The following is an 18,600-nucleotide window of genomic DNA, read 5'->3' as shown; positions in this document are numbered from 1 at the left end:
GCCCGTGGGAGGGGTCGGACTCTGGGCACTCCTGCCTTACGGACCGAAGCCCAGACCTGCCCATGGACTGCAGCCAGCGTGAGCCGCTGGCCTTTAACTAGGGCCAGGGAGCTGCCTCCTCCCCCACGACAGCTGGCTCTGGGGTTCTCAAGATTTATTCAGGATTGTGTTAACGGAGGCGGTGGGAGGATGGGGGACACACTGAGGACCCTCCCCGCCCCTGTGAGGGAGCGGGGAGGCTCGCTTTTTCTTAAAAATATAAATGTATTTATCTGCATCATCACGTCCCTGGGGCACCCAGCTGGCCCACCCATGGGCCACAGGGTAGGGAAGGGAAGAGGGTGTCAGGGCACAAGTCTGAGCGAGGCAGAGGAGAGCTCCGCCTGGGGGTGGGGGCGGCCTCACAGGGCTCCGTGCTGGGCCTGGTATCGGGACAGCACAGCGCGGTAGTGGGACAGCTCCTGGCGCACGGCCACCACCTCCTGCCGCAGCAGGGCGTTCTCCTTCTCCAGGAAGGCCGCCCGCACCGATATCTGGTTCTCCTTGAGCCTCCGGGCGTCGCGGGACCGCTTGGCTGCCTCGTTATTCTTGTACCGTCGGCTCCAGTATTTCTCGTCCTGGGTGGGCAGGAAAGCACTGAGGTCCAGACGGGGAGGAACAGCTTTGCTTGTGCCTTCTGGGACCAAACTACAGCTAAGAGAGCCCCCACTGCCCCAGGGGCCTGCTTATCGGCCAGCAGTGGAGCCCAAAGGATACCAGGTCTCCAGTGGATGGATGAGTACCCAAGGGTCTGGCCTTCTAGGGCCCTTGTTGCTAAGGAAAGTGGACCCATAGCAACAGCTAAGGCAGGAGATAGCCTCTTACCTTAAGCAACTGAGCTTTATAGTCTCCACTGTGCAAAGCAGACCCAAGCTCTTCTCACTTGACAAAAGGCCTGCAGTTAGCTCCCAGGTTTGCTAAGGATACTGGTTCCCTAGCAACAAGGCCTTCAGGGCCTGAGGGTGTCTCCTAGTGAAAAGCCCTATAGATCACCTTTTCAGATCCTGGTTGCTGGGCTTCCTAGTGATGGGGTTTGGTGTCCCATAAAAACCTCTCAGAGCTGGGCCCTTCTGACCTGGTTGCCAAGGCGATCTTATCCCTCCTCAGCAAACAAAAGTGAGGTATAAGTGGTCCCAATGAACACAGCCAGTTTCTGATGCACTGGCTCAATTATTGTCTTGTTTTTGGCCACACAGTGCAGCATGCAGGATCTTAGTTCGCCAACCAGGAACCAAAACTGTGCCCTCTGTGTTGGGAGCTCGGTGTCTTAACCACTGGACTGCCAGGGAAGTCCCTCTGAACCACTGGCTTTGCATAGAGGCCAGGGAGTTGCCTCCTCCCAACAGGCCCTGGGTGCAAAAAGGTCTGTCCCGAGACCTTCCCACAATATGTTTAGAGTTCTCCAGTCCTTGAATTTGACTGTGAGGGAGGACCACTCCTTAGTAACAAGGACCACCCAGAGCTCTGAAAGATGTCCTTCCAACCTCATTCCATTAAAGCCTAGTCCCTGCTTGCTAGGGCAAATCCAGTTCCTAACAACAGAGCCCTGGTCTAGATTTGGTTTACAGGCCAGTACTCACTAGGCTTCCCCAGTGGTGCTGGGGATAAAGAACCTGTTTGCCAGTGCAGGAGACCTAAGAGACATGGGTTCAACCCCTGGGTCGGGAAGATCCCCTGGAGGAGGGCGTGGCAACCCACTCCAGTATTCTTGCCTGGAGAATCCCACAGACAGAGGAGCCTGGCGGGCTACAGTCCATAGGGTCACAAAGAATTAGACATGACTGAAGTGACTTCGCACACACACACACGCCCTCACTCACTGGTTCCAGTAGTTGTGTCTTACACAAGGACATGGCAAGGTCTTGTGAGACCAGGCCCAGGTACCCCTTGTTAGGGAACACCCCAGGCCTGGCAAAGACAGAGTGCTAGAGAGATGCAGTTACTGCCCCAAATACCTCAAATCGGAATGTGGCCCTGGCTGCAAATGAGAACCTGAGGCCTAGAGGGGCTGGCAAAGTCTTCATCCTAGGCAGAATGCAATTGCCCTGAAAAAGTGAAAGTCGCTCACTTGTGTCCAACACTTTGAGGCCCCATGGACTGTAGCCTGCTAGGCTCCTCTGTCTATGGAATTTGCCAGGGAAGAATACTGGAGTGGGTAGCCATTCCCTTCAGGGGAATATTCCCAACCCAGGGATCAAACCCAGGTCTCCTATACTGCAGGCGGGTTCTTTACTGTCTGAGTTACCAGGGAAGCCCTATTGCCCTGAAGGATACCCCAAACCAGAGATTAAAGGACCAACCCCAGCCAAGCTGGCGGCTCAGAAGAAACAAGCTGATACCCCATTCCAAAGGGATGCTATCCTTAGCAACTGTAGTGACTAGTAGACCCTGAAGCCTGCCACAGTGAGGGTTTTGGGTCCAATTGATAGAAACTCCAATCCTGTAAAACCAGTCCCAGCAGGGCTGGCTGAGTCTGAGTCCCATAATGATTTCCTTTTCACAAATCTCAAGCCCAAACCTCTGGCCGCTCCCCCGCCCCCCACCGCCCCGTGCAGCTGCCCATGCTCCTTGGCTGTAGGTGTGAAGAATGTGAGTGCTAATCCCGGTGAGAAACCCAGGTCTGACTGTGAAGGGAGGGCCATCCCAGGATGTGGGGCCAGCATGCACAAACCTGTGTCCCACACCCAGCAAAGCTCACCTTCTGCTCCTCTGGCACCTGGATCTTCCTCGCCTTCTTCATGATTGGCTGGGGCTTGAGTTCCTCTTCGGAGAAGCGGTGTCTCCGAGGGTCAAAGGTCTCATGGCCGGGAATGCTGGACAGGGCTAAATCTGCTGGGTCAGGCTCAAAGGTCATCAGCACCTCCACCGTATCTGGGTCCACAGGGCTGGGTGTGTCCCGAGAGGTCAGGCCTTGGGGAAACAGAATGTGCTACCTGAGAGCGTATTTGGGGAAGGGGGTTCCCCAGAGGCTAGCAAGGAAGGTCTTTATGGGGTCAAACATAAAGCCCACCAGGGATTAACCTCCCTAATATAAAATATGAAGATTCCCTAAGCCACAAAGATGCTTAGCAATCATGAAACCAACTCCCGCTTGTCACACAGGAAAACCAAGGCCCAGTCCTAGGTGACTTGCCCTAAGTAGCACAAGAACCTGGATCATTGCTTCTAAAAGCCTCAGGACTTTAGAGTTAGCTTCTTTCCTACAGTCCTACCCTTCTTAACTGAATCCCCGACCAAAACCTAGATCCCAGGGAAAAGTGTCCTGATGACACTTCAAGTTAGCTTCTTAAGAGTCATTAAGTCCGAAGAGTGAGAAAGCATTATGAGGTTGGTTCAAGCGTAAAGGCTGCCTGTATCTTTAAGAGAGAGCCAGCGGGGCCAACTGAGGACACAGGTTCAGGGCCGAGTCACGTGCTGGCGCCTGCTTCCCGCCCCCACCCCACCCCCCAGCCCCGCCGCCGCGGGCGCCCTCACGTTTCTCCAGTCCCGCCCTCTCCCTCGTGATCGCGCGTGCGCGAAGCACGGAGCAGGGAGGAGGACTCACGTGGCGCGGGAATGTGCGGCTGGGAAGGGGAGGGCCTTAGTCCTGCGGGGAGGTCAGGGCCAGGATCAGGTGTGTCCAGGAATTCCCGACCCGCTGTCCTCCAGTGGCAACCCCAGGCTGCACACGTTTCCTCTTGCTCCCTGGGGTCTCAGCTGTCAACCTCAAGGCCCCTCTGCTCTCTAGGGAACACTCGAGGACGGCCCCCCTCTATATCCCCAAGTCTCAGACATTCTCGCCACTGGGATAAGCACGATTTTGGGACCCCAGGGCACCTCTTGCAGGAATATAGAAAGCTCAGTCCTTGCCCCAGTCAATGAAAGACCTAGGATGACGATCCCTTCTGAAGGACTCCTGGGATCCGGGGCGCCCGCCTCTCTCCACTAGGGGGACAGAGGAAGCAGGGCCGCCAGTCCCTTTTGTCCTGGAGAGACACGTCTGTGCGTCTGTAGCCGGCCCTTGTCTTTCTCGCTCGCAGAGGGCCTAGGAGCTCCGGCCCTACCCCAGCTGCACCGATTCCGGGCCCAGATTCTAGGGCGCAGTCCAGAATAAACTCCGGTAAATAACTTCGGTGTTCTGGGATCTCGAGTATCCAGACCCTTTGTCCTCACCTCCCACATAAAAGTTCACACGACCTCACCACTGGGCAGGCTTCCTGGAACTTGGGGTCCCAGGTCCCTCATCTCCTATAGGTCCGGGAGACCCAGTTCCCTGGTCTAATTAGGAAACACAAAATCTGGACACCTCCCTCGACGTCTCCCGATTAGGGGTCACGGACCTCGGGCATACAGCTTCAGTCCCACTGTCCCAAACCCTTGTGGCACAGCCCCGCCCCCTGGAGCCCAAGCCCCGCCCAACCGGGGCCCTGCCTCGCCCCCGCAGTCGCACCTGCGCGGTGGCCGCCGGCGGCCCCGAGAGCAGCCCGGGCGGGGGCGTGCCCGGGCGAAGAGCGAGGGGAGGCCGAGCCGCAGGAGCCGGGCCCCGGGGAGGGTGCGGGACTGCGCACCGGTGAGGGCGCTGGCGACGGGCCGCCCGGGGGTGGCGGGCTGGGAGGGAGCCCGTGCTCCAGCAGGAAAGCGTCGAGGTCCACGTACTCCACGTCGCCGAACGGCAGTGTCCGCTCCCACAGTAGCGGCGCCAACAAACCCGGGCCGGGCGCAGCCCCCGGGCGTCCCCTCGGGGACCCGCCGCCCACCACCGCCCCAGCTGAAGCATCCGCTGGGCCCGCCGTCTCCAGGCCCGGCCCGGGGACTGTTGCTGCTGGCGGGGGCGCCTTGCGCTCCTTTTCCTTCAGGAGACCTGCAGGCCAGGGAAAGAGAGAGCAGGGTGGGGAGGAAGAGGAAGATAGAGATGAAGAATCAACTCCGAGTGGAGAGAAACGCGAGGAACAAGGGGATAGATCCTCGCACCGCAGAGATCCAGAGAGCGGGGACACAGAAAGGAGGTGGGAGAGAGACCGGAGAACGAGAGCAAGGACCCAGAGACAGGAGGAGATAGAGGCTCAGAGAGGGAGAGAAACCCAGAAAGCAAGAACAGAGACGGGGACGGTGAACCAGGAGATGGGGGGAGACTCAGAAAGATCAGAGGACAGGGATGCAAAGAGGGATGGGGACAGAGACCCAGGAAGGGGAGCGGAGTTCAGACAGAGGTAGGTGGAGGGTTGGGCAGGTGAGAGAAAAAAATGACAACTCTGTAATCTACAACCCCCTCCCCCAGCTCCTCCACACACACCCGGCGCACAATACCCCCTTCTCCCCGCCTCCACACTCTTTAAGGGGGCAGGAAGGGGCTCTATTCCTGGGGCACATTCCTCATCCCTAGACTCCATGTGACCCCAGGAGGCCCCGCCCAAGCCCGTGTAACAACCGTGTGAGCCTTCGACACACCCCCTCCCTTCTCCCTGGACCCCAGAGGTCCAGGCGCTCGGAACCAAAAGGAAGACGGGGCTGGGGCCTAGAGTCTTGAGTCCTCGGGGTGGACTGACATGAGGTACCTTTGGGTCCTGTGAGCTAGGGCTCTAAACATCTAAATATTGGGGTATTTAAAGGTTGGACTTTAAGTATTTAAAGAGGATGGACTCTTGGCACTTAGAAGGTAGCTGGGGACCCTCCCCGCACTTGAGTCCCTAAGGGAGTACGGTGTCTGAGTTGGGTGAGATGGGGGCTAGAACTCACAGCTAGTTGGCTCTTTGGGCTTGCTGGTCCCCTGTAGAAGGCTTCGCAGCCCAAGCAGCGCTCCCCCACCTGGGGGGGCTCCAGTCGGGCTGCCCAGCAGCAGGGGGGCCGGGGTCCTGTCGCTCACAGGCCGCGCCATCGCCCGGCACCTGCCCGCAGGCTCACGGATTCATGGAGAGGCGAACAGCTGGCTTGCCAGTCAGCGGCACACTCCGATGGTTCGGGCAAGTGTCTGCCCAGAGGCGGGCGAGCGTAGCTTGCAAGCCTCCAGTATCCAGAATACTGCAAATCCTAGGAGCGACGGGGATTTGCAGTCCTCGGTGCAGAAACGTGCAACTCAAGAGGGTCCCAGAAGAGCATACAGTCTGGGTGAGGGGGTGATCAAATCAGGCGGCCGGCTCTTTGCAACTGAGAGTTCAGGGGGACACAAGGCGCTCCTTCTACAGGGTGGGCGAGCCTGGCTCTTGCAAAATCTGGAGCTCTCCCCAAGGAAGGAGCTTTGCAATCTGCACCGAGAGGTGTGCGCGGACCGCCGGGGGAGAGGGCAGAGGGAGGCGGCTGCCTTGAGGCGTGGCCAAAGCAAACTTCTTTCGCGGAAAAAAAAAAAAAAAAGCCAAACCAAAACACCCGACGCCACAGAGCGCACCCCTCCTCTCAGCCCCCACCCGACTCTGGCCTTGCACCCCAGCCGCGTGCCTCCCTCCAGCTGAAAGCGCGAGCCAATCGCGTCCTGACCCCTCGAGACGCACAGCCAATGGGACCCCTGGATCCGTCAAGGCCCAGAAGTGCGAGAGAGGGGCTCAGAGCGTGAAGTTACCTTGCCTTTTGGAGGGAGGCGGGACCCTGACCTACATTTACCCAATGGGAGATGGCTCTGGGGGCGGGACCGTGACCCAGTTCGGGCCAATGAGGCAGACTGGAGGGGGAAGCACATGGCTCTGCGCGTGCTGCCTGCCCAGGAGGGTGGGTAATTGGGTGGGAGGGGAGAAGCGCTGCTTAAAGGAGCCACACATCCAAGAAACTCTTTCTGGAACCCGGAAGCCAAAAAACCGATTAGTGGGGTTTAGGAAAAGGCAGATGGTTTCTAGAAGGCTACTATTCTTTAGTACCCAAATGTTTCCCCGCCGTGCCTAGAATGAGACCACTGAGATACAGGAAGTATTCTGTCCCTTTAATAGCTTTGTTTTGGGGGTGACTCCCCTCCCCTCGTGGGGAGGCTTGGGAAAGGCAGGCGCAGTCCTCGATGGGGAGTCTCAGAGACCATGGGGGACACCATCCACTGTAAGATGACACGGGTAGAGGACGTTAGTTTAGGGCAAGATAGGATGGACCTTGCAGAGGGCGTGCAAGGGGCGGGTAGGGGGCGGGTGGGTGTGGGCCAGGCGGGGCTCTACCACAGGGAGGCTGCAAAGGGGGGAATCGGAATGTACCAGGTTGAGAAGCTGGGGGAAATGGCCAGGTTGCCTGGCACTGGGCTGAACCATAGCGGGGCAGCAGGAGGGTGGGATAGGGACATCCAGTTTCAGCATTAGGCTGAACTACGTGAAGGTATTCATGGGGCGGTCTGGGCTGTACCATGTTGAGAAGCCAGTGAGGTGGACTAGATCACGGGACTGAACCACGAGGAGGCAGCAGGGGGAGAAGGGGAGTGTACCACGTTTTTTTTTTTTTTTTCCAGTAAGGGACGTGCCAGATTATGGAACAGTATAGGGTTGTACCACATGAAAACAGGGGAAAGGATCTGGGCTGTACCATTTCGGAAAGCCCTAGTTACAAGAACCATGGACCAGTACAGGATCGTACCACAAGGAAACCAGGGGGCTCGGGTTATACAGCGAGTTGCAAGTTGCAAGCAGTGAAGAACAGCAAATCACGGACCTGCAATGGTCTATGACAGGAACGTGGGCTGTACCACTTTGACACAAAGGGAGAAAGAGCGAGGGAGAGTTCAGGAGGCTGGGTCACACAGAAGCAGCAAGGGAGGAGTTGGACTGCATCATATTGAAACATCAAGGGGAGACACATAGGTGGGTTAGACCAAGACGTGGAAGGGGTTGCAGACTGCATCATACCATGCAGGCGGTAGTTGGGGCCTCGGCAGCGCCTCTCGGGGTGCCGGGGGTCCCTGTTGCCCCTCAAGGCCCTGTGGGCCAAGGGCTGCAGGGGCCGGCCGTTACCGCTGAGGCTCTGGAAGATCTGGGACGGAGGATTCTGGCTCAGAAGTCTCAGGGAATGCATCTGCCACGGAAGCGGGGTGGGAAACTGGGAGTGAGGAATGAATGGCTCTAGAGGCAGCGGGCAGAAAGCCCCGCCCCTGGAGGCGAGTGGGCGGAGTCTTGATCAACTCCGCCCCCTACAGCCCCAGGGAGGTCGGACCCTCGAATTCCCTCCAGGTCCCTGTCAAGCGAGGGTAGAAAGGTAGGTGAGGCTAGGGGACACCCAGGCCAAGGAGCGGGTTGGGGGATGGCGGGGGGGCGGGGAATGGGCTGACAGGGTCACCTGGAGGGAGGTGATATTGAGGGCCCTGTCAATGAGGATCCAGGTAACAGTCTCCGAGCAGGGTGGGGTGCTGAGAGAGCCCTGATAGGTGATGAAGCCAAAGGACTCGGGGAACAGGAGCTCCAGGCTCAGGTCTTGAAGAAAGTAGGCATCATCTGCAGGAATATCAGGTCAGAGTGAAGAGGGGTGCCCCTGCTGAACTTCCCTATGTGCATAAGCCATCCCCCATCCACCCCCCGCACCCTCCCAGTGCCCAGGGACTTACTCTTATAGGAGATGCGGGTGATGGTGTCACGGTTAAGGAGGCGGCTGAGGAACGGGTTTGAGCTACCAGCCACCTGTGTGGAGGTATGCAGTGAGGAGAGAGGAACCCAGAAATCCAAGCGTCCCCAAGCCCTTCCTCCACTAGGACCCCAGACACTGGGCTTCCTAGTTCCCTCTTCTCAGACCCCAGGTCCAGACCTTCCCTCCCTCCCTGGGCTCACATTGACAAAGAGGCTGAGAATGGCCAGGCCATTGGGGCCCCGGGTGGCGGCACTGAGGTTCCCATAGAGTTCTTGGTTGAAGTGAATGAGCTGCACCTAGGAGGGAAGCACAGAGAGTGGGGTCCTCCGGAAGAAGGGGAGGGCAGAGTGGGCAATGGGAGCAACTTTGGGATTCCAAGTCAGGTTAAGGATTAGTGCTCATGAGGTCGGGGGCGGGGGGGGGGGGGGTGGGGCAGGCTGTGGATTCTATGGAGGAAGATGCGATGAGGCATGAAAAGGAGGGTGACTATGGCTGAATCACACTGATGTTCCACAGAAAACAACCAAATTCTGTAAAGCAATTATCCTTAAAAAAATAAATAAAATTTTAAAGGAAAAAAAAAGAGGAGGGTGAGGTGATTGGAGGGCTTCCCAGGTGGCGCTAGTGGTGAAGAATCCACCTGCCAGTGCAGGAGATGTGGGTTTGATCCCTGAGTCGGGAAGATCCCCTGGAAGAGGAAATGGCACCCCCCTCCGGTATTCTTGCAGGGAGGATCCCTTGGACAGAGGAGCCTGGTGGGCTACCGTCCATGGGGTTGCAGAGTCAGACATGATTGAGCATCTGAGCATGCATGCAGGAGGTGGGAGGAATTTGGTTGACTTAGAGTGAAGGTCAAGGGTCAGAGGTCAGCGGCCATCACCTCAGCAGAGAAACCCTGATGGTTGATCTGGTGTTCAGAGCCAGCTCCGTCACGTGCTCCAAATAGCAGCCGCAGTTCACTGAGTCGGTGGCTATAAAGGAGGGGCCCCCCAGACACATTAACCACAGGCCGGGGTGCAGGAAGGAAGGAGACATGGCGACCGGTGTTGTACAGAGTTCCACGGAGCTGTAGGGGAGGTAAAGGCAGTCATGGGAATGCAGAGAAATCTTTTCCCGACTGTTTTCCATTCATACATTTCCCACAGCCAATATCCATTTAATCATTCAGCATAGTTTGAACATTGGAAAAGACCCTGATGCTGGGAAAGATTGAAGGCGGGAGGAGAAGGGGACAACAGAGGATGAGATGGTTGGATGGCATCACCGACTCAATGGACATGAGTTTGGGTAAACTCCGGGAGTTGGTGATGGACAGGGAGGCCTGGTGTGCTGCAGTCCATGTGGTCACAAGAGTCTGACACGACTGAGCGACTGAACTGAACTGAATGGTTTGAACACTAATGTCTTTCCAGGGTCTGGGCTGAACCTTGGTAGGTGCTCAATAGTGGTGAATTTAATTAACAAGTATTTATTGAGCTGCTACTATGTGCCATGGATGTCAGGGAGAGAGCCATGAGCAAGTAGACAAAAACTCTGGGGCTCATGGAGCGTCTGTTCGAATGAAGGAGAAACAATAAATACTGAATCATATAAGTAAAAGCTTAATTAATTACATCCTATGCCCACACCGAGGAGCACTGGGAGTTCTAATAAATGGAAAACCCAGGGAATTCTCTGGCAGTCCAGTGGTTAGGACTCCTGTGCTCCCACTCCAAGGGCCTGGGTGTCAATCCCACGTTGAGGAACTAAGAAGTTGCAAGCAGCACGCAAAAAAAAAAAAAAAAAGGAAACCCAGAGAATGGAGTAGGGGTGGGGTGTCAGGAATGGCTTCCAAGAGGAAGTGACATTTGAATGGTGACCTGAAGGATAAGGAGGGGTTATTTGCAAGGAGCAAGGAGAAAGGTATTCCAGAAGGAGGAACAGTCTGTGCAAAGGCCCTGAGGTGGCCTATTTCAATAACAGTGAAGAGGCCTGGGACCAGAGCCCAGTAAGCAAAGGAGAGTGTGGTGATACGAACCGGGTGGTGCAGAGCCTTGTGGGCAATGATGGTGTATTTTTTGTTTTTATTTAAATAATTGAATAGATATAACACATTTGGCAGAGTACCAGGCACACGCTAAGTGCTGTGTAAGTGTATGCTGTCATTACTTATCCTAAAAGAAAGATTTTGAGTAGGAGAGAGTGGTATGATCCAGTTTGTGTTTTTAAACATCTCTCTATCTATGGGATGGAGAATGGGTTGCAGGAGGCAGAGAAGCAGGCCAGCAAAGATGCTATAGCATCAATCCCAATGCAAGATGATGGTGAGGCCAGTGGAGGGACAAGAAATGAAATGCTATTTAGCAGGAAAACTAGAAAAGGAAAGGATGGAAACGGAAGTGAGGGAGGAAATGGGATGGGGAAGCTCTGAGACTTTTGGCTGGGTGACCGGAGAGTGCCAAAGAAATAATATTGCAAAGCGGGCAAGAGTGTGGATTCTGGAACCACGCTGCCGAGGTCTGAATCCCAGCCCTGGCACTCTCTGGCTGTGTGACCCCAGGTAAGTAACTTAACCTCTCTGTGCCTCAGTTTCTGCATCCATAAAATAAGGACAATAATAGCACCTATTTAATGGTGCTGTGAAGATTAGAGGATTCATCAAGTTTGAAAACAGTGCCTGGCCCAGGAGACGATCTGTTTTACCATTGCTTCTAGGAGAGGGGAAGACTAGGAGCCATGTCTGCGGAGGGAAGATTTGGTGATCATTTGCGAGTGTAAGTAGCCTCCTCTCCACGGAGTAGACTTCCTCCCCCAAGGCTAGCCTCCCAACTCAAAGCTCCACCCCCCATGCCCACTCAGGCCCCGCCCCAGTAGATTCGGTAACCCCTCCCACCAGGCTCCCTACCTTCTCTCCCCCGGTGCTGAGTCTCAAAGGGGGCAAAAAGGGGTCATAGAGGACCCTCTTCAGCTCCACATCCACGGGGCTCTGACGCTTCCCCACGGCACAGAGACTCCAGGCTGCGTTCACCAGGCCCCAGAAGGGAGGTCCTGGGAGCCGAGGTGGGGTAGGGAGAAAAGGAAGTCAGAAATAAGGACTGGACCCCTAGACTGGGACCCGCTACGAAGGCTGTCGTCTGGATTCCTGGATCCCAGGAGAGGAAGGGCTGGGAATCTGGACTCCTGGCTCTGAGGGAGGAGGGGGCTGGGATCCAGAATCCTGGTATCCTAGAAGAATCTTGGAGGCGTTTCTTAAGGACCCCCTCCCCCTTACCGCCCTAACACCTCTAAGTCTCTTTGATCAAACCTATCTTAAACTGTCATTGGGGGAAGAAACTACAACTCCCAGCAGGCCTCGGGACGGCCAAACAGCCCATTCACTGCCTGCCTGCCCCAGAGGTCATGGGAGTTGTAGTTCTTTCAGTCTCCTTGTCCCACAGCCGGATAATGAATGAAGTAGGAAGAAGGAGTTGCAAGAGAGGGCAGGAGGAGGCGGGGGAACGGGGCCACTGAACCTCTGGTTCTCAGCAAGAGCCAGGACCTACCTGCCTCTATCCCAGGAAACACACACACACTCTTCCACCCCCACACTCTCTTACCTTCCAGTCACTCCCACTCACTACTTGAAATGCGCATGTATAATGTCCCAGGCTGAGCCACTCGGGTTCAGAAACTGGGCCTCCTGAGGGAGGGAGGAAGGGGCTGGGACTCTCGGGTCTGGGGCGTGGGGAGGGCGGGCGGGAAGGAGAGGAATTCTGGATCTCAGGAAGAAAGCGCCCGGCAGCCCAGACTCCAGAGTCCCCGCCCCGGCTGCACCTGGCACGAAGTTTCCCTGGAGATTATCCTTGTAGCTCCACCAGTCCTCTGGGTCAGGTGCGGGTCCGATGTGAGCTGGGGAGAGAGCAGCCTGCACCCCTCTCCTTGGCGCCCCACCCCACCCCTCCCTCAGGGGCTCCTGCCCCAACCCCCAGGCCTTACCTGCCGCTCCCAGTGCGGCCCAGAGTACCAACACCCGAGGGACGCTCAGACGAGGTGCAGCCCCCATCCCCAAAAGGCCTCGGGGTGACCCCTTCCCAGTGTCCCGGCCGGCCCTCTCTCAGCTTCTCCCCCCTCTTTGTGGAACCCTAACCCCTCCCAGGACTCCCAGCCTTCCGCTCCTCCCTGCAGGGAGCCCCAGTTCCCCAGTTGCCGAGGCAGCCGGGATCTGGGACCCCCACCCCTCTCCTCTCTCCTGCTCTCCCTCGCTTTGCCTCCCCTTTCTTTTCCCGAACCCTCCAGGCTCGCTCTACCTCCCGATCTTCCTACTCCTCTCTCTGCCTTCTGCTTCTCCCTCGGGTTCCCTCTGGGTTCCTGATGCACACCCCCCTTCTTCGATCCCTTTTCATTAAAAGCTCTTCCAAGCCCCCTAACTCCATCCCTCCATCCTGCTTCCCTAACCTCCTCCTCCCTCCCTTCCTTCTCGGTCCCTGCCTCTCCCTTCTCCCTTCTCCCCTTCTTCTCCTCCTCACTCTCTCCCTCTCAGCCTCCAGCTCCTCTCTCCCTCCCCACCTCCTCCTCTCCTGCCTCTTCTGTTTCTCTGTCTCTCTCCTCCCTTCCTCCCTCCTGCCCCTCCCTCTCTTCTCTCTCTTGCAGTTATTTAATTTTTCTGTCGTTGTTTGGGGGTGGGGGTGGGGGCTCTCACAGCAGAGAACCCTCCTCTTCGGGCTGGTGTGGATGGAGTAGGGGCGCCCAAGGGGCAGGATGGAGGGGTCATTGGGGGGCTGATCCCCAGCTCCCAGATGCACTGGGGCTTTGGGGGTGGGGGTGGCCCGGACACCTGGGGCCCAAGAGCTGGCAGTTTCCATCCTCCGCAGAAGAGGGAAGGGGGGGCGCTTAAGGTGGAGCTGGGAGAGTCCTCGAGGTCTCCGTGCCCAGAGCTGCTGGCCCCAGAGGATCAGGGGTTCCCCCAGCTTACGGGGACCCAGGTTGGAGCCTGCATCACTGCCTGCAGCCCCCCGCCCAGTGCATCACTCGGGCCTCCGCCAGGGGCTCCCTTAACTCGGCTAGGGGATCCCCTGGGAGACTTGAGTGCGGTGTGGGCGGCTGACCAGGAGAGGGAGGCAGAGACTTGGAGAGAGAGGCAGGCAGGAGGTGGAGCCGGGAAGGCAGAGAAGAGAGAGCAGAGGTGAGGGCAGGGAACTGTGGAGGCTGGGGAAGGGAAGGCGAGCCTGAGATCAGTACGGAGAGATAGGGCGGAGGGAGATGCAGGGTAGAGAAGAGAGGACAGGGTGGGGCGGCTGCGGGTTTGGGCAGGGGGAGATGGCGGCAGGAGAGACAGACAGACTTCCATACCTTGAATGAAAGAGATCCAGAAACTGATACACAGAGGAGGCAGAGATAGATCCACCGCCCCCCCCCCCCACCCGCCCGGCCCCGCAAATGACTGGGGGAGAAAAAATACAAAATGAGACAGATACAGATGGAGGCAGAGAAAGAGATACACAGAGAGAAAGACATAGACACACAAACTTAGAAGCAGAGACCCACAGAGAGAGAGAGTGCGGGCACGTGCCTCAAACAGCAGGTTCGCGATGGAAGAGCAAGACTCCAGGCAGGAGGTGTGCAGGGAGAGACAGAAACAGGAGACAAGATCTGAAGATAGACATAGAAACACACGCCTGGAGAAAGCAGCAGAGAGAGGCGAGGACAGAGAGAAAGAGGCAGACACCCATGCACACCTGTAAAGAGAGACCCTCATGAAGAGGAAGAGGTATCAACAGAGACAGAGACCCAGGTAGGGGGAGAGAGACCCAGAAACAGATCAACTGATAGGAAGGATAAGACTAAAGAGGGTTGAAAAAGACAGAGGCATTCATAGACAGAAAATTGGAAATGGACATGCAAGCACTGTGATGGAGAAAGACAGACATGCCTGGGAGAGCTGGAGGTCACAAGAAAGCAATGTGTATTTATGATCTGTTGTCACATGGCAAATTACCCTGAAACTCTGTGGCCTAGAGCTACACATATTTATTGTCCCAGTTTCTGAGGGGTGGGAACCGTGGAGCAGTTTAGTTGGGTGGATCTGGCTCTGATAACAACAGAGAACTCAGTCTCTCATGAAGGGGCAATAGGCTATGGGCCAGGGCTGCAGTCATCCGAACTCTTGACCGGGGCTGGAAGACTACTTTCAAGCTCACCTACACGGCCCTTGGCAAGAGGCCTCAGCTGCTCAACGTTAGGGTTCACAAGGGTCTCATGTGGGTGAAAGTTGCTCAGTCATGTCTGACTCTTTTCGACCCCATGGACTGTAGAGCCCATGGAATTCTCCAGGTCAGAGTACTGGAGTGGGTAGCTGTTCCCTTCTCCAGGGGATCTCCCCAACCCAGGGATCAAACCCAGGTTTCCCGTATTGCCGGCGGATTCTTTACCCACAAGGGAAGCCCATATATATATATAGTTATAGTTAAAATATGGCCCTTTTTGGTGACCTGACAAACAAGAGATGAAGTCACAGTGGCAATATTTTAATTATACGCCTTGAGCCCCTTGTGAACTCTAACACTCACCATATGAGCCTCTCCATAGGAGTGCTTGGGTCACAACACAGCTACTGGCTCCCCTTCAGAGCGAGTGACTGGAGAGACAGCAGTGTCTTATGTAACCTATGTCCAAAATCACACACCATCACTTTTATTTGTGTATTGGCCATGCTACTTAGCCTGCAGGATCCCAGTTCCCTGACCAGGTACTGAACCCAGGCCCCAGCAGTGAAAGTGCTGAGTCCTAACCACTAGACCACCAGGGAATTCCTAGCACCATCACTTCTTTATTCTGTTCATTGGAAGTGAAAGTTGCTCAGTCGTGTCTGACTCTGCGATCCCATGAACTGTACAGTCCATAGAATTCTCCAGGCCAGAATGCTGGAGTGGGTAGCTGTTCCATTCTCCAGGGGATCTTCCCAACCCAAGAATCGAACTCGTCTCCTGCATTGCAGGTGGATTCTTTACTGCCTGAGCCACTAGGGAAGCTGTGGATGTGTATTCATTGGAGGTGAGCTGCTCAGTCTAGCCCACATTCAAAGGGAAAGGGATTGATGCTTTTTTTTTTTCCTCCTAAAATGTTATTTATTTTGGCTGCACTGGGTCCCTTAGGAAAACAAAAACAAAGAGAAAGAGATTGAGCTCCTCCTCTTGAACAGAGGGATATCAAAGAATGTGGGCTTCTTTCAAAACCATCACAAAGGGACTTCCCTAGCAGTCCAGTGGTTAAGACTGCACTTCCACTGCAGCAGCTGTGGGTTTGATCCCTGATTGGGGAACTAAGATCCTGCATGCCACATGACGTGGCCCCCCAAAATAAAAAATAAAGTAAAATAAACTCATCATAAGTAGGGAGAGGAAGAGAGACAGAGGGAGAGAGATAGACTTTCAAAGACTCTCAAGGCTTAGAGGTTGGTGAGGCACTTATTCAGAAAGGCAGGAATGTGTTGAGAGGGGGAAGACAGAGGCAAGATAAAGGAAACCAAAACAGTAGTAGCAGTAATAATAATGATGATGATAATAATAATAATAATAATTACAGTGACAGCAGCTAGCAGGTAAAGCACCTGCTAAATACCAGGCAAAGTTCTGAGCACTTTCTAAGGACTCACTCGTGTAATCACACAGTCTCTTTATGACAAGGAGGAAGTTATTATCCCATATGACAGATGAGGAAACCAAGCCTCAAGGGGCATAAGTGACTTGCCCCAAATGGCACAGGCAGGAAACAAAGAAGGATGGAGAAATTATGACGGAGACATATGTGCAGAGAAATGGGGAAGTGGCAGAAAGAGACTGGCAGAAGAACCCAGCCCTGATGGAAAAAATCCATCAGCAAGAAATGGCAGCCACTCTGACTGAGGGTTTCCTAGACACTGGAGCTGGACCATGCACTCTTTAGGTTTTGTTAACCCTCAAAGTTACCCCTTCAGGTGGGAGTTGGTATTAGCCCCATTATACAGATAGAACCCCTGAGGCTCAGAGAGGAAAGTGACTCACCCAAGATGTCATGCGTTGACTGGTGCCCCCCATCCCCCCCCAAAAGAGACACATCTCCCTGAAACCTGTAAATAGGACCTTATTTGGCAAAAGGGTCTTTGCAGTTGTAACTAAGATGGTGATCTTGAGATCAGATCATCCCATATTATCTGGGTGGACCCTAAATCCAATTACATATGTTCTTTTAAAATAAAGACATAGATAAACAACAGGGCTCTACTGTATAGGACAGGGAACTATATTCAATACATATATTTTTTTTTTCTTGGTTGGGCTGCAAGGCATGTAGGATCCCAGTTCCCAGACTAGGGACTGAACCCATGTCCTTTGCATTAGAAGTGCAGAGTCTTAACCACTGGACCACCAGGGAAGTCCCTATTCAATATCTTCTAATAAACTATAATGGAAAAGAATCGGGAAGAAGTATATATATACACATACATATATATATATATAGTTGTTCAGTTGCTCAGTCACGTCTGACTGTTTGCCATTCCATGGACTGCAGCACACCAGGCTTCCCTGTCCGTCACCATCTGCCAGAGTTTGCTTAAACTTGTGTCCTTTCCATGAGTTGATGATACCATCCAACCATCATCTCACCCTCTATCACCCCCCTTTTCAAAACAGAATCATTTTGTGCACACTTGAAACTAGCACAATATTGTTAATCAACTACACTTCAATTTCAAAAGAAGGAGAAAAGAAAGGCAGAGGGGGATTTTAGACAGAGGAGATAGTATTGTGAAGACAGAGGCAGAGGGGACGTCCCTGGTGGTCCAGCGGCTAAGACTAAGACTCTGAACTCCCAATGCATGCATGTAGATCCTACATGCCGCAACCAAGAGTTTGCATGCCGCAACTAAGAAAGACCGGGCATAGTCAAATTAATTAATTAATTAGACAAAGAAAAGAAATGGCTAAGAGAAATTTTTTCTTATATGGGGGTAAGATGAAGTCTTCCCAGTGTAGGTGACATTTTTCTGACCCTCTTTCTGTCCCTAAAAGCCCAGCCCTGGCACTTTTCCCACCTGGATCCTCTCTCCAACCCCTCCCCCACCCCAGTCTCCCTGCCCCTCCAGTCTACCCTCTAGGGATCCCAGAGGAGTCTTCTATGTCCAGAGGTGACCTTGCCTCTCCTCAAGTCACAGTCATCCCGTATCTCCCCAGCACCCCTGGACAAATTCCTCGACTCTCTGCCTTTCTAGTCATGACCAATTCCTTCCTCTGTTCTTCAAAACCTACCTCTGATGTTACTTCCTCTGAGAACCCAACTTGCAGTCTGGGTTCAGGGCCTTCTCTGGGCTCACCCAGTGAACCCAGCCACCTCTACAATTGTCCATATCATGTCTGTTGCTCATGCAGGGCTGACCCTGCCCCTCCTCTGCTCATAAATTTCCCACCGCTCTCCAGTGCCCCTGGGGGAAAAACTCAGGCCATCAGTCTGGTCTTAGAGGCCCCATATGTCCTGGTTACTGCTTATTCCAGTCTCAGATCTCTTCTCTGACCATACTGGGCCCTCTGGCTTCTGGACCTTTGCACCAACTGTGACTTCCTGAAAGTGTGAAAGTGTGAAATTGTAGCCGCTCAGTCATGTCTGATCCTTTGCAACCCCATGGACTATAGCCCGCCAGGCTCCTCTGTCCATGGAGAAAGCAAGGAATGCAGGTTCCACTGAGATTTGAACCCAGATTGCTGGATTCAGAGCCCAGACGGCTAGTCATTACAACTGTAACTTCTAACTTGGCCTTTCTTTCTACCTCCTCTGCTGGGCAAACTCGTCCTCAGCTCACACACATTTTAGGAGTCTGCTCTTCCAGGAAGCCGACAACGATGCTGTGGAAGGCAAGGGGCCTCTTCTGAGTTCTGGAAGCCACCTGTGCTGCCCTCATTACAGCAACAAGACAGACTGGGCTCAGCGCCCAGAGGCGGGAGGGAATGGCCAGGCCGGAGGTGCGGCCCAGATGTGGATTTCACGCCTATTCGTCTTGGGCGCTGGGAACAAAGTTTGGGTCATAAGGAACATATGGGGCTAGCCCTGTTCCTCACTTTCATCTCCTACCTC

At 54.7% G+C, this 18,600-nt stretch overlaps 3 protein-coding genes across 4 annotated transcripts in view; 1 reads left to right on the top strand and 2 right to left on the bottom strand.

Moving 5' to 3' along the window:
* Positions 1–139: 139 nt before the first annotated feature.
* LOC120872186 (D-box binding PAR bZIP transcription factor) lies at positions 140–6,817 on the bottom strand. The gene is made up of 4 exons (XM_040252384.1): positions 5,755–6,817; positions 4,469–4,879; positions 2,738–2,949; positions 140–617 (listed from the first exon to the last, which is right to left on the bottom strand). The coding sequence occupies exons 1-4, from the start codon at positions 5,891–5,893 to the stop codon at positions 402–404; spliced, it is 978 nt and encodes a 325-aa protein (XP_040108318.1). The 5' UTR covers positions 5,894–6,817; the 3' UTR covers positions 140–401.
* An 87-nt stretch (positions 6,818–6,904) lies between these two features.
* Positions 6,905–13,060, bottom strand: CA11 (carbonic anhydrase 11). The gene is made up of 9 exons (XM_040252382.1): positions 12,493–13,060; positions 12,331–12,405; positions 11,423–11,565; positions 9,419–9,604; positions 8,739–8,834; positions 8,519–8,591; positions 8,254–8,408; positions 7,827–7,992; positions 6,905–7,033 (listed from the first exon to the last, which is right to left on the bottom strand). Exons 1-9 carry the CDS (start codon positions 12,557–12,559, stop codon positions 7,008–7,010), a joined length of 987 nt encoding a protein of 328 aa, XP_040108316.1. The 5' UTR covers positions 12,560–13,060; the 3' UTR covers positions 6,905–7,007.
* Positions 9,861–18,600, top strand: part of LOC120872184 (galactoside 2-alpha-L-fucosyltransferase SEC1) — a 28,586-nt gene continuing 19,846 nt past the window's right edge. For both annotated transcript variants that reach the window (XM_040252381.1, XM_040252380.1), the window contains exon 1: positions 9,861–11,291. The gene's annotated coding sequence lies outside the window, so the exon portion shown is untranslated. The remainder of the gene's footprint in view (positions 11,292–18,600) is intronic.

The sequence above is a fragment of the Oryx dammah genome, unplaced genomic scaffold (assembly GCF_014754425.2).
Source record: "Oryx dammah isolate SB20612 unplaced genomic scaffold, SCBI_Odam_1.1 HiC_scaffold_13, whole genome shotgun sequence".
In the NCBI taxonomy this organism is placed as follows: domain Eukaryota; kingdom Metazoa; phylum Chordata; class Mammalia; order Artiodactyla; family Bovidae; genus Oryx; species Oryx dammah.
This window is presented reverse-complemented; position numbering and strand designations above follow the sequence as displayed.